We start from the raw sequence: 15,567 nt of genomic DNA on the forward strand, positions 1-15,567 counted from the left end.
TTGGGTTTCTTGGTCACAAAGGGTGAATGCTCTATACACTATAGAGGTAGAGTATGTTGTTGCTACAGAGGCACCCAAGAAGATGATATGTCTTCAATTCTTCTTGGAAGAATTCAAAAATCCACATAGAGATAAATATCTATATATAGATAGTCAGAGTGTCATTCATGTTACCAAGAATTTCACTTCGCATTCAAAGACAAAACATATACAATTATAGTAGCATTTTATTCAGTCAATTTTGGATGATGGTTAGTTAAAGATGGAAAAGATCCATACTGATGATAATACAATATATATGTTTACAAAGGAAATGACAAGGGAGAAGATGAACTCCTTTTCAGCTTCGGTTGGTCATTTGAATTGAATAGAATAAAGGAACAATTGAGTCCAAGGTGGTTCAATCTAGTGGGAGCCTCATGGAGTAGTGGTATTGCTACAGGATCAGTCTCCAAGTGGGAGGTTCTTGTCTAGTGTGGAGCTTGATCAGTCCCCAACTGAGAGATTATTAGTTTGTGGTGACTAATCAAGGTACTATACTATACACTCTCCATAATTCTTTGATGGGGTTTGGGGCCGAGTCGAGCCCCAAGCAAGGGTATGGGGGTGGATAGGACATGATTATCGAGGGTTTGAGGGCATAGCCCCTAAGAAAAACAAATTTGACCTATTTTATTAGCTATTTTTTCATGGGCCAACCTATTGTAATTATTTTAACCCTAAGTTTGTAAATGACAAAAAATCTTGTATAAAATGGCTTAGGGTTAGGGATTTCATGAGGTGTGATGTGATAATAGCTTCTTGTGGTGGCATTGAGTTGTATGGGGTTACAAATTGTAATCAAGTTGTAATCAATGGATAATAAAAATATTAGACTTGCTATTTGGTGGGCGTAGCCCACGGATTTGGTTGAACCAAGTTAAATCTTTGTGTCCTTTGTTCTCTTCTATGTGCATTATTATTTTCATATATTGGATATATTTGCATATAATTATTATTTATATCTCTTTAAATCCTAACATAATATTTAGAAGAAATATATTTTAGTTAGTAGATCTTATAAAAGTCAACAATGTAATAACATGTAAATCACCACAAGTCAAAAATATGAAATAAGAATGAAAGAATAAAGATAGACAATTAAGAAACAAAGATAGACAAAGGAAATACCCTTTTTGGGTAATAAACTCCACGCTCGTAAGTATTTAAAGAATGCATTGGTCTATAGAAAACTATTATCTAATACATTTTTTGGCTCCAATCCTTTGTGTGAAGTTTAGAATATTTCTCTTCTAGAGAAAATTTTATAACATTGTTGAAGTTGATGAAAGATCAATGCCACAACTCCCAAGAATCACCTGCATGCAAACACCTGTCACAAAAATAGAGAAGAAAAAGATATGGATGCTAGAATTCCCAGATCCATAGATGAGACATTCTTGACAAGCAAAAAAGGAGATTGTTATTATCAAAATTGAATAAATAAAATTACAAAGAGATCTATCCTTATAAAAGGAGATCAAAACCCTAATAGGGTAAAACCTAGATTGCGTGATAATAATTAATAAAAGAATTAAAATTATTGTATGCCTAAAGTTTAGCTTAAGTAAAATAGAGATAATAAGTGACTTAATAATTAAATCAATATGATTTAATTAATAAGTAAATACTTTGTTACTCTAACACCCCCCTTTAAGATAAACTTAGTGAGTAGCTAAAAACCTAAAAACTACTGCTAAAAGTAAATTTGGGTCATAACAACAAGGCCTGATGAGGTGCCCAAGCACAACCAAATCTCTATAAAGAGGAGAAATACAAAAAACCACATGGGAAAAACCCTACTCCAAATAGAGATGGAAATAAAATGTTCTAGGAGATAGAAACAAAAGAATGATCATGAAGAACACCATTGAAGGATGAAGCTACAAACATTGCCAAACTATTGATTTGGAGAACCTCCATTGCAAAAAAATAGAGAAGCAAAAACTATGGAGGCTAGAATTTTCAGATCCATAGATGAGGCATTCTTGATGAACAAAAAAGGGGATTGCTATTATCAAAATTGAATGAATAAAATTAAAAAGAGATCAATTCTCATAAAACAAGATCAAAACCCTAACAAGATAAAACCTAGGTTGCATGTAGTAATTAATAAAATAATTAATTATTATATGCCTAAGGTTTAGCTTAAGTAAAATAGAGATAATAAGTGACTTAATAATTGAATCAATATGCTTTAATTAATAAGTAAATACTTTATTACTCTAACAAACATAACCTTGTAAGAAAATATTTTCCTCCCTCCTCTTTCAAATTCATATAGATCAAGAGATACACTATATATAAATAAATATAAATTGGAAATGGTTTCTATACAAAGCCAAAAGAGACGGTCATATGAATCCATGTGGTACATTTTAAAACCATATTGAAGCATGCAAATGAAATTGCACAATGTTTTCTAAACCCTCTCAAATACTTACAAATTCAAGAACTTCATTTTGCTAAAAATGGGTATGACTAATGCTCTTACTTATCGCACAATTGTCATTAAACTAGTCATATCAACCTATCATATAATATTGACTCACATGGGTTTCTAAGATGTTGACACATGAAAAATAAATCTTCCAATGTGGGACTCATTCTTTCCAACGTGGAAATAAATTGCATTCTTGTCATCTTCCATGTAACCTCTTAATATGAAGACAACTAATTGTGTCATGTCACATTAGATGACTATATATGATGAGAAAATAATTACAATTAATGCATTACACAAATAAATATATTGTTAGGAATGACTAAGGTTGAGAAATGTTGATTGCCAACATAATTTTGTTGAAAAGTGGGATACATGATTGTGCTTACATCTTACCCAAAAAAGAACCATCAACAAAATCCACTCTTCTAATTTAATATTTTAAATCCTTAATTTTATTTAGTTAATTTTTTAGGAGTGTGACCACTAATTGTTGCATTATTAGTCAAAGATCTTGTGTTGTGTGTTGAGGATGTTTATTTAAGAACATTGTATTAGAATATTAAATCATGGATTCTTGTGACAAAATATTCATGTTTACACTTGATCGCATATTCCAAGATGTTTGGCTTGGTGTTTTGCATCTTTGATGGAAAATATCACATTCTCTTCAGGAAACTATTCATGTGAAGTGTGAGCTTGATGGGGGTATGGATCTGGTTGATCTTGCTATCTGTAATCGCCTCAATTTTCATCTTCAGGATGGGCCTACAGCTCATAGGTTTCCTTCTATGTCCAGGAAGCTTCACCATTAGAGGAAGGGTTGGGTTAACTAGGATGGGCATTGGACTCCTCCTCCTTGTGGAGTTTTGAAAATTAACACTGATGGTTCTTCTCGTGGGAATCCTGGCCCTGTTGGTATTGGGGGAGTGGCTCGTTGTAGTTCTAGGGATGTTAAATTTTTCTTCTCAGTTCATAAGGGTGATTATATGAACAATCTCATGGAAGCTCAGGCTATTTTATATGCTATGGAATAGTGTTGCTTGCGGGGATGGAGTAAGATTATCTGTGAGTCTGATTCCTAGGTGGTGGTGAACATGTTTTCTTCACAGGAGCTTGAGAATGTTAGTTGGCAGCTAGCCACTATTGTTAAGAAGATTATTCTCTTCTCTACCTCTTTTTAGTTCATCAAGTTCACGTATATTCCTCGTGAATGGAACAGAGCTACTGATTGTTTAGCCAAATGGGCTTCTAGTCATGATCCAAGTTGGAATATTAGGGATAGGAGGCAACTATCTTTTGAGATGGTGCAAGAATTTGATGATCTTGTTGCTCAGGATCGAGCTCCTTGTTGAGCTCTCCTTGTTGTATTTCTTTCTGTCTTAATAAATTTTTACCCCTCTTTTTTCACTTAAACATCAACCTTAATTAGTTTCAATTAGATCAACATTCTCAATTTGACATTTTTTTTTCTTTTTATATTGAGAATATCGATTATAAAAATTAACTTCTATTGATAAAGTCAATAGTTTTTATATATTTATTTTAGATATAATTATTTATTTGATATTTAATAATAAAAGTGGTCACATTCTCTAAATTTTGAAATTAACATTCAATAATAAATTGAACCACTTAAAATATAAATATAAAATGTCAAAGTTTGAAATTGCACATCTGACACATACTTTTGAAGTAGTTGGAAAGATGTATTCTTGATTTTCTTCATTATTTGTATATAAAATAAAATACAATAATTTAAATACTAAATCATATGCTATTATAATAAAATGAATTTTTAAAAATTTATTTCAAAGTATTAAATATTAAAAATTAATTAAAATAATAATAATTGAAGTTTAAGAATTAAGGTTTAAAATTGATAATAAGATAGCAATGATATTTAAAATAAATCTGGTATGTCAATCGTAATGAAAATGAATGCATGTACCACTCAAAGCAGAACTTAATGAAAACTTTCATATGATAAATCTAAATAATTGTAATTAGTAGCATTATTTCACTAACTATTGTAATGCTCAAATGTTCAACATTACAAAAGGGTATTACAATTATGAGAAATATGTTGAACTCTCCTCATTCTTGTAATCAAGAACGTAGACGAATTGGATATCCCTTTGACATGCTAGGAAGAGGGAAGTATATGGTACTAGTAGCTTCTAGCAGCTCCCACCTATTCATTGTAGTCATACATTTAAAGATAAAAGTTTGGAATTTTTTATAAAATAATTAGAGATTTTTTATATTTAAAAGGGTTAAATGTGCATAAAAAAACTTGTATGTGAATCTAACCTAAACTTAGTGACTAAGTTGTGAAGAAAGAGAGCAATTTCAAAGTGAGCCAAATGATATCCTAGGCAAAGTCTAGCTCCTCTACCAAATGGCATATATGAAGGATCTTGAGAAATCTCCTACAATTAATTAACAATTATTATCAATCAGATGCATCAAAATCCACCAATTAAATTGTTTGAGAAAAAATAGCATTTCTTTCCCATCACATACATGACCCTCATTTTCCCAACGCCATGGATTAAACTTATGAGCTTCAAAATGACTCTTCTCATCCAAATGTTGACCACTCAAAAATACAAACACCATCCATCCTTTTGGAATAAGAAAATCTGCATTAACATATAATTATAAAATTATATCTAAACACATCCTTAGAAATATGTATATACAACCTAGTATTAAGAAGTTAATAATCATAGACCATCCCCCAAAATATAAATAATTGATTAATATGGTTGCAACACAAGTTCAAAAATAATAAAGAAAGCTCTCAATCAAACCTTTGTATTCAAGGTCCTCTTTCGGCTCTCTAAAAATACATGGAGCAGCACTAACTATACGAAGTGTCTCTTTTATAACCTACATTGGTGACAAAAACCACAATAATAAAAATTTGATAATATGTTTAAATTGCTGGATTTTATTTTTGGATTTGATTGCATCATAATTTTTGCTTCAACATTTTAGATCACACCTCATGATTGGAATATTAAAAATGTTGATCCAAAAATTCCAATATAATCAAAATCATAAGTAACAACACAAGAATAAGAATTTTAGAAAAGTAATGTCATTAATATTCAAAATTGACCATGAAATTCCAATAATAATCAAAATTGTTACTAACATCAAACAATAACAAGAGAATATATTGCATATACTCACACAATGAGTAAACTTCATGGACATATAATCGTCCCATGTTAGTTTTTGACCGTCTTTACGTTTTAAGAGTGCGTCATGTTCTTCCTATCCATTGTCAATTCAAAAATTATTTCAAAATTAGTATTTTTTAAACTATATTCATGTATTAACATTTCAGATTGATTTGACCAATCTAGAAAAACAACATTTAGTATTGAAACCAATCTAGAAAAGCAACATTTAGCATTGTAAAAATTTCCTTTGTGTGACCAAATTTAAATAATAATAATAATAATATTGAAACTGTAGAAATAATGTCTACTACTTTATTTTTTAATTTCGACTAGTTTAAAGTGGACTGACCGTGATCTCCTTCAATGCCCGAGGACTCTCAGTCAAGAACTTCACAGCAAATGCCATGGCAGTCAATGAGGTTTCGAACCCCGCAAAGAGCAAAAACAATATAAGATCTGCAATGATTTCGTCTGAATAGATGCTTCGTTAAGAGATCATTACGGCTTACTTCTGGATGTTGTCTTCTATCCTCTATACACTCGTTAATCTTCTTTATCAAAGTTTTCCTTGCCTGCAATGCAACATGAGATCAGCAACAAAATATGGAGAGTACAGATTCTGAGTCAGGAAGGCAGAAAAACAGAGAAAGATCACAGTTTTACATTGGGTCCAATTCAGCAAGGTTGAAAACAAGATAAAAGATAAAAGTTTCACATTGGGTTCAATTCAGGAAGATAGAAAATGGATTAAAAATCTAATTCAGGAATGTTTAAAACTTTTTATTAGATTCAATCCAGAAAAGAGAAAGAGTTTTATATTGGGTTTAATTTAGAAAGGTAGAAAAGTAGATAAAAGAAAGAGTTCTACACCAGATGTAATTTACAACGTCCAATTTTTAAAAAATAGAAAAATAAATAAAAGAAAATAGTTTTACAATAGGTCTAATTGAGGAAGGCCAGAAAAAAGTTACTGGTCTTATTCAGAAAAATGGATAAAAGAAAGAGTTTTACATTAGATCTAATTCAAGTAACTAATAAAATATATAACGGAGAGAAATTTATAGAATATGAAAGAGGCAAGAAAAGAGAGGGTTTACAAGAAACAGATAAAAGAGAGGGTTTACAGTAGGTCTAGGTCATGGAGGCTGAAATAATCAACAAAACAATGAGTTTTCCATTGCATCTAAGTTAGAAAGGGGGAAAAACGATAAAAGACAGAGTTCTACACGGGTCTAAGTCAAGAAGAGGAATATCTCTCAGTTTTTCCCATTTTTTCATGTTCATTAACGAAGTATCTTCGAAGTTCTTGTTGTTGGGAATTGATAGATTTGAAGAAACTAATGCTCTCACCAATTAATGGCCATCCAGATGATCCTGGTGGTATCCTTTTCTTCTTGTTGTCACTCTTCTTCTTCCATATAACTTGCTTCCCAAATACAATCAAAATTAGCACTGATAAAATGCAAGTGATGATCACTGCAAATAACATCTACTGCTCCATTCGCTTGTGTTTGGTATTCCCTCATCCAATCATCTGCTTCTCCATATTTAATTAACAAGTGAGTGTCTATACACTTAAGTCATTTACTTAGTTCATGCCGAATAAGTAACATATGCCAAGCACAACATATAAGTTAGAGCATACCGAGTAAATAGTGAATGTCGAGTCACTCAAGTGCTGAGAAGACAGTATATGTCGAGTGCTTCAGATGTCGAGTGACAATTTTTTCGTCAGTATGTACTGAGCACCAGAGACTTCAATTGTTGAGTAACACAGTTTTGTCATAGTTGTTTATATTGGCACAAACTACTATGTAAATCATTTTTGAGCTTACTTAAAGATTGAATATGATATTTTGGTGATAAGGATGAATCTTAAGTTGGAATCCCTATGCATTACATGCACCCAATCAGGTAAAGGGAAGGTTTAAGCGACAATATGGATGAATCACAACCATTGATTCATACCTAACCCTAAGTCATCTAGGTCTTCTTAAGGAAGACAAACCCTAAACTTTCTATGAGCATGAAAGGGAATGAATGAATGATCAAGGAGAGTTTTGCATGTGCAAACCAGGACATTCATGGTGATCAAGGTATCATGATTAGAATTGTATTGCATAATTAGTTAAAGAAAAATTGGGGAAGGAAACAATGAACAATAGAGCGAGACAGTTGATCAATAAGGATCAAGTACACAATAGGATAGAGGTGATCTTTCATCAAGCATAAGAATGCTTATCATAGGATCAATGCTGAAACATTCTAACAAGTGAATCAATTAATCTCTTAACAAAGTAGTCCTAATAGGCTATATTGAAATCCTCTAACAAGGTGCTTGCTTAATTGTGAGTTGAAGTTCTTTAACAAGGCACACTTTTAATAGGGTGTTGTAATCCTCTAACAAGGTAAGACCTAACAGTCTTTCTAAGCCTTTAATAGGGTGAACCTTTCATAGGGTAGATCATGGTTCATGATCAAACATTGTAACCTTCATTAGATACACTTTATTACTACAGTAGTGAAGATTTGTGGGTGTCATATCCACCATAATTTTACCTTTTCATTGGAGGGTTTTTGGGTAATCATATCTTGTGTCATATATGCAAATGCTTACTTGTTTACATGCTTTAGATGTATATGCTTTACATGGTATTTCAGTTTACTTATTGAACATCTGAGATAGTTGTGTGGTGAATATTTTATAGGTCAAAGTTTAAATCATTGATTCAACCCCCCCCCCCTTTCCTGAAAACTTTTCGGCTAAGAGCTAGGGACTAAGGAGCATCCACATTACCAAATTCACCTGGACCTCGTTCTATATGATGTCTTATAAATGGAATTTTATAGATGATAGAATTTAAATATTTATTTGATTAAAATTAATCATTTTCTTGTATAAATGTTAATCTTGTTAAAATTTAGGTGTCTCTATAACATCTTTAAGATTAAATGAAAAATCAAGATAGCTTTTATAGGAGAACTACAAGACAATTACAACAAGATGTAAGAGTGATATTATTGGGTAAAAGCACAAACCTATGTCACCCTATTGTAAAGCAAAACGCTAACAAAATTATAATTATTCACCTTAAATGACATTAAATTGTTATTATTATTTTAAATTTGAAAATGAAGTAAACTAATGAAATGTGTAGAAATGGATGAAGTTTAGGATTGTAATTTTCAATAATTATTTGGAATAAGAATTCATATATTTTCCTAAGTTTTATAGATTATTTTTTAAATGCTAAAAAATGATGAAAATTAGGGTTCTAGTTCTAATACAAGTAAATAATTAACATGAGAAATATTCCTAAATTTGTTTTGTGTGTGTTATTTTGAAGAACATTTCTTATGAGAATACAAATGGACCCTCTTTGATAATGTCAAGGTCTAAATTTATTTGCACCATGTTAGGTGTAGACTTTTTTGGCAATTTCAAAGTGCTTTACAGATATGGGGTTTGATTCTTTTTTAGTGTATTTTATTTTAAATAAATTATATAAAAATTATGGTGGGATTTTCCAACTTCTTCTCTTTTTCAGCGGGGTTTACAAGTAATGATACAATAGTACAAGTTCATAGAGTTATATAAATAGTTAATACATACATAAAAGAAAAGAATGGAATAAAATCTTTGAAAGTTAGTGTAAGAGGATTGGCCCAAGAAAAATAATAATTAAAAAAAAAATCTTCAAGATACAGGTCAAGTAATGATGTTTTAAACATAATTTATTAAATAGGTGTAAGGGATTAATTAATGGAAAATTTTCCATGTGGTGTGGAACAAAACAATTTATAAAGATGTGTTTATTGCATTGCTTAGGTAAAAAGAAAGCAAAATAAAAAATAAATAATAAAGGTATTAAATAAATGGATTTTTTTTTGTTTTGTTGGAGGTCATTCACAAACAAGTTTTAGGTACCTGATATGGGTCCACATGTGCCTAAAACCTCTTCGGCTAAGAGCCAAGGACTAAGGAGCATCCACACTACCAAATCCGCTCAGACCTCATCCCTTATGATGTCTTATAAATGGAATTTTATAGATGATAGAATATAAATATTCATTTGATTAAAATTAATTATTTTCTTGTATAGATGTTAGTCTTGTTAAAATTTAGGCATCTCTATAACATCTTTAAGATTAAATGAAAAATCAAAATAGCTTTTATAGGAGAACTGCAAGACAATTGTAGCAAGATGTAAGAGTGATATTATTGTTGATAGACATGAATAAAATGTACATATGAAGGAGTAGATTATCAAAGTACAATACAAATAATAGAGTACAATAACACTAGGGAGAGACAATCAAGCATGGAAGAAGATGAAAATAGATGAAAAAATTGAGATCATAAACTTGATAGCAATAAGATGGATTTTTTCTTCTCCAAAAGCCCTTATATTTATAGATTTTTCCAAGGGGGGATAGTAAATTCTTGGTGGTGGTTTTTAATAATAAAAGCCACCAAAACTGGGGGGCTAACCCAATAGTTCAACAAGAAGCAAGGCCTTTGTCAATAGATCAGCAACAAAAACAAATACCAACACATTACCCTATACCCTTTTTTAATATAAAATCTCCACCCTATTAACCATAAACAAGTTTAACAAACTATTAACCATGAAAATAAAGTATAATCAAATAATCTTATAGTTCATCTTACTACTAAGGATACTTAAATAACTACTACTACTAAAAGCATTCATAGTCATCATATAATAAAAAGTTTTCAAAACCACATAGGGCAATAAGATCAAACATAACAAAATAGGAATTAAAAAGATTAGAGGACAAAGCCTCATTCTCCCTTTCATTTTGGTGATAATGGTTTAAACAATAATACCCTTAGCCAATCGTAGCCCAAAAATTTGTAGTCTCTTAGAGTTGCCTAGATCTCCTTCACAAGTGCCTTTCTCATTCTCCTATTAAGAAGTTATAGTGTGGTAGCAGTAGTGGTGTAGTGCCAGGTAGGAGAATCCCCAAAGGAGATGTTGTAGCCCCTAGCAAATAACCACACAAAAAAAAAATAATAACAGATACAAGATCTTATATCAAACACAACTTTTTGTTCATAAAAATAATTGATTACATGCAATGTGTCGAGCTGTAAGGCCTTCCTGGTTATAGCCAAATACAAAAAAAGTAATAGTTCTACAAGATACCTCAAGATCCAACACAAACCCAAGCTAGTCCAGATCCACACTCTAGTAGAAACCTCCAAGGAAGATCTAAAATTGTGCTCAGAAGACGACTAAGCAATCTCCTTATTTTCCAAGATGCAACTACTAGACCTTTTCAAAGTTAGCTCCTCTTCCACACCCTCTTCTCCAAGTTGGATGATTATTACTTAAGACTCCATAGGACCTCCCTACTTATACCCAACTAAGCCACAAGTCACCCTAGCAAGCTACAAATTAAATTAACCCTTACATTAAATACATGTTAAGCCAAAAGTTGGCCCCCAACAAATATTTAATATCAAATACCTTGAAAGGCTTATAAAACTTATTAAATACATGAAGAACAATAAACCAAGACCAAAATAGGTCCAAAAAAACTCCAACAATCGATCCACATCATGATCTGAATCCTCTTGTAATAAATGCACCAAATTATCCAAACAAATCCATGAGAACTCCATCCTACATGCCACACTACCGAGTGTCAACAAAACCACAAGCATCGTCAAGCTCCCACAAGAATTGCCAAGAAATAGTGATTGAGGCCCCTTTAGTGACCAAGCAACCTTCAGTTACAAAGCAACCTAACCAACACTACACCCAAAAAAGACTGATCACCACTCATTTGGTGACTGAGTCCACAACTCCAAGCCAAAATCCCTTCAATATGCAAGATTGCCAACTACCCTATGATGCTCCTACATATCAAGAAGAGTGCATTACCTTTACTAAAAAATTAGTGAGGGTCATGAAACTCTCATCAAGTTCACAAACCATACTATTCAATATTTCCACTTCCTTCCTAAAGAACTTCAAGTCTTTAGCCAAAGCGTTGCATTCCTAGCATTTAAAAGTGGTCTTCCCAATTGGCTCACTGTGTATAGACAGGGAGTTAGAGAGATTATCTAGAATTGTCTTTCCCTTGCATGGATTATGGCAGGGCAAGGTAGAAGTATCCTTGGTCATCGAAGCAATGGGGGAGTGTCTTTATGGTGCTCGACTCCATCTTTGACAATAAGGTCCACAATATGCATTTTAAAGTTGGCTAAAACATGAGTCATCTCCATGCTACTAAAAATAACTTCATCCTTTAGGGTGGCTTTACCACTCTATGACTCAAAAATTTCTTCCTCTTCTTCTGCATAATTGTCCCCAACAACTTTCTATTTTTTCCTTGATTTATTCCCCTTAATTTTCTCACTTTCTTTGGATTTTGAGCTCAAATACCCTCATCCAAATTGAAATTTTTGTCAGCCATTTTTTTCTTCCTAGGGTTAGAGGTAATCCTATGAGAGCACCTATGTGCATCTCCCAAATCCATATCTAAATCAACCAAATCAATGGAAGAATCAAGTTTTAGCTTCTTCTTGGAGGTACTTAGGTTGGGGTTTTCTTATTTTTCTCTCCACTAATAGCAGGGTATCATGTGACACCTGAGGGGTAGGGTTAGCAATAGGAGTGATAGTCGACACAAAGGCTTGTAAGAGGAAAATGTTCTAGGGAGGGAAAAGCATAGGATGGAAATTGTAAATGTGAAGGATCAAGCCTTCATGGAGGATGAAAATATTTTTCCCATGTCTTCTTTCTCAAACCTTTGTCACCAAGGATTCAAGGTCCTGAAGAAGAATAAAGAATATAAAAATGAAATAATGGTACCAAAAATGATTCAATAGAGAGAAATAATAATGGTTACTTACCCCAAAATGTGCCTCAAAAGTGAGATAATTCATAATTCTTGGTGGTTGTTGATCATAACCACTCCTAAATATATTGTGATATGGATGAGTTGAATGGGGTGGAATACAATAGATTTAATTTGAAAAGTGAAAATGTGTAAATGATTTATGAGACATGGAGGAATAATTTAGGAGGTTTGAACTATATGGGCCAATATTTAAATTATACTACACATTAGATTATTATTATTAAAGGGATATATAATATGTTAATTTAATATGCCCAATTTTGTGTATATACACTATAATAAGCCAAGACAATTCGAAGAGTTCTCATCGGTCTTGGTAAGATGATGGTAAGGGTGATGAAAGGGATAAGGAGATGGAGGGATGTACAGATTTATGCTTAGGATTAATTAATTAGAGGGGATTATGGAGAATAGACTTTGGACAAGGGATGGAATGTTGAAAGGCTTGTGGATAAGGGGATGGGATTGTTTGGAAGATCAATAGTGGCACACACTTTTAATGGTGGTGGATATTTGGGGATATGATTTAAATTTATCTGTGAAGGACCAAATTTGGACTTTGAAGCATAAGAACCCAAAATAATTGGAAATAATGAAATTATGATAACTAATTTTGGGACATAAGGATTCAAGATATATTTTAAATATGACGAGTTTTTTGGATGAAGGATTGGGAGTCTTATGATTTTATGAATAGTTTCCAATGATAAGTTTGGATGCCAATCTAGAAGACCATTGAGGTCACTCTCAAGATGTAATCTCCAATTGAGTTTTTAGGTTCTCAAAATTGAATGCTTATGAGAACCTACAATCACAAATCATGATTTTTCTCCTTATAGAGAAAAAAGCACAAATAATATTTTAAATATGTCCATATTATCAAAAAGAAATATAAGGGAAGAACAAAATAATGCCTAATGTCTCTAGAAGTTACTTAAAGGCTTGCATGCACTACTAAAGGGTACCATAGTCAAATTAAGATTCATAGACCTAGCTAGATAAAATGACAATGTATAAGATTATGGAAATAAATGGAAACTACGATCCAAAGTTAATAATGTGGAGACAACAAGTACAATGTAAATAATATTAAATAAGATACTATTGTACTCAGTTATTTCCACCAAATATATAAGAAAATACTTATTAAAAAACTTGATAAACTTTTTAATCACTTGTCCCAAGGAGATGACTCTATATGACAATAAATATCCCACTTAACTAAGAATTGGATATAGTACTACTAGTATGATATAGTAATGATGATGAGACCTTAATGCTTGCCATAGTCAAACTAGTTACCCTAGATTTCATCTCTGCATGAGATATTAGCTCCTACCATGGTAGGATACTATTGCATCTTTAGGTGGAAATCAAACTATAGTATTTTTTAAGCATATTAATTTATTCTAAAGTTTGATAAACCTGATTATAAATTTTAGTTAATACTATTAATGAATGTGTCTATTCATTAACACTAATAAAAGGAGGAGGAAAAATGATTTTCCAAAAATTTTTTTTAGAAAAATGTCATCTACAAAGCTTCCTTACCAAATACAATTTTAGAAGCTTCTTCCCTTCCTTCTTTGTTGTAAATCTAGCTTTCTTTTGTATTCCTTTGTTATGTCTTGAAGCTTAACTCCATCCAGCGATCTTTGGTCCTAAAGCTCATCTCTATGCAATGATCTTTGACCCTTACGGCTTTATCTTCATATCAAATTTCCTTGTGTTGTTAGCTCCATTATGAGGTTTTTCCTACTACACAACCCTCATTCTACACTAAGGATGTCATGAAGAGAAAACCATCCATGAAGCTTTGGTCTCTAAGTGAGTGTGCAAACTTGGTATTAATAGAATACATTCTTAGTTGTTTTCCTCTAGAGTTCCATTTTTCTAGAAGGAGAGAAAAGTTAGTAGAACATGAAAAAAAAGAAAAAAAAGAGAGCATTTGCTGCTACCAGTTGTCATGCTAGTGTTTACTCAAATCTTCATGGTATCTCTATCATTTTGAGAGATTCTTTGCAAAATCGATTCTATGCCTTGCTTCCTTCCTTGTATCCTAACTCAGAGAATATTTCCAAATATTGTGGGTTTCAACACCACACATGATTACTGCATTTTGGTTTAAGGTTTATAATACACATTTTTTATAATTCTAATTTTTTCATTCTTAGTGAATTCAACATATATGAGATCTGTTGGTGTTTGAAAATGTTACCAATTTTCAATTACCCTGATGAGAACAAAACACATCTAGGGGCAGCTAACTCCCATTTTCAACATGCCCATTTCAGACACTAGGCCAACTATAAGGCATAACCCTTCTTCTACTTTAGGCTTTGCAAAACCTAGGCGGGTGAACCTCTTTAGATTTGACATATGGAACCAGTGTAATAAACATAATTAGGATCTATGATAGCAGATGAAACCCCTAATATCTCCTAATGGCTTATGAAACAACAAATATTCTACAATAGCTAGGTGCAAACCTATATTATTCATAAACTTAGTGAGGGTTTAAACTTTATGTCCACTTCAACATGAAGGGAAAATGATTGATTCATATTGAGAAAAGACATCATGTCCAATATGCAGCAAAAACTTAATGATCCTACAAATGACCAGTGCCTTATCCATTGGGCAATCCTATACTTTAGAATTATGCATCCTTGAATATCAATCGACATATGGCATATGTTGAGACATTCATGTTCAGTCTATTCACCTTATGAATTAGACAACAATATCTAATATAACCCCATATTTTCACACATCCTTCTTAATGAATCTGCAACCTTATTTGAAACCACAAGCAATTATATGACTCCTTGAGTCAAAGGCAAGAAAAATTCAAACATATAACCGGGCATTTGCAAATAGGTTCAAGCTCTTTGTTCTTGAACATATAAAATTATAAATTCAACACGAAAGGAGACAGAATTATATTGAAATTCAAAACCTTCTGCACATTGTATTTATTTCCTTGAAATAAGTACA

General features: G+C 32.0%; 1 protein-coding gene across 1 annotated transcript; it reads right to left on the bottom strand.

Moving 5' to 3' along the window:
* Positions 1–4,591: 4,591 nt before the first annotated feature.
* Positions 4,592–7,185, bottom strand: LOC149575607 (cytochrome P450 720B2-like). Its single transcript, XM_089816057.1, has 7 exons — positions 6,930–7,185; positions 6,026–6,158; positions 5,684–5,767; positions 5,299–5,377; positions 5,009–5,127; positions 4,796–4,914; positions 4,592–4,676 (listed from the first exon to the last, which is right to left on the bottom strand). The coding sequence occupies exons 1-7, from the start codon at positions 7,163–7,165 to the stop codon at positions 4,592–4,594; spliced, it is 855 nt and encodes a 284-aa protein (XP_089672183.1). The 5' UTR covers positions 7,166–7,185.
* Positions 7,186–15,567: the final 8,382 nt, after the last annotated feature.

This window comes from Cupressus sempervirens, chromosome 2 (genome assembly GCF_028749045.1).
Source record: "Cupressus sempervirens isolate cs-2001-9-10 chromosome 2, ASM2874904v1, whole genome shotgun sequence".
NCBI classification, from domain to species: Eukaryota; Viridiplantae; Streptophyta; class Pinopsida; order Cupressales; family Cupressaceae; genus Cupressus; species Cupressus sempervirens.

Bases quoted from the DNA above. Each gene is read 5' to 3' on its own strand.
- LOC149575607 (XM_089816057.1), bottom strand. From the start codon at position 7,165: ATGTTATTTGCAGTGATCATCACTTGCATTTTATCAGTGCTAATTTTG. The intron at 4,915-5,008 runs GTATGTGATGGG...AATTAATTGTAG, and splicing joins GTTGGGAAAATGAGGGTCAT to GAGATTTCTCAAGATCCTTC. The intron at 4,677-4,795 runs GTTAGATTCACA...TACAATGAATAG, and splicing joins AACTTAGTCACTAAGTTTAG to GTGGGAGCTGCTAGAAGCTA.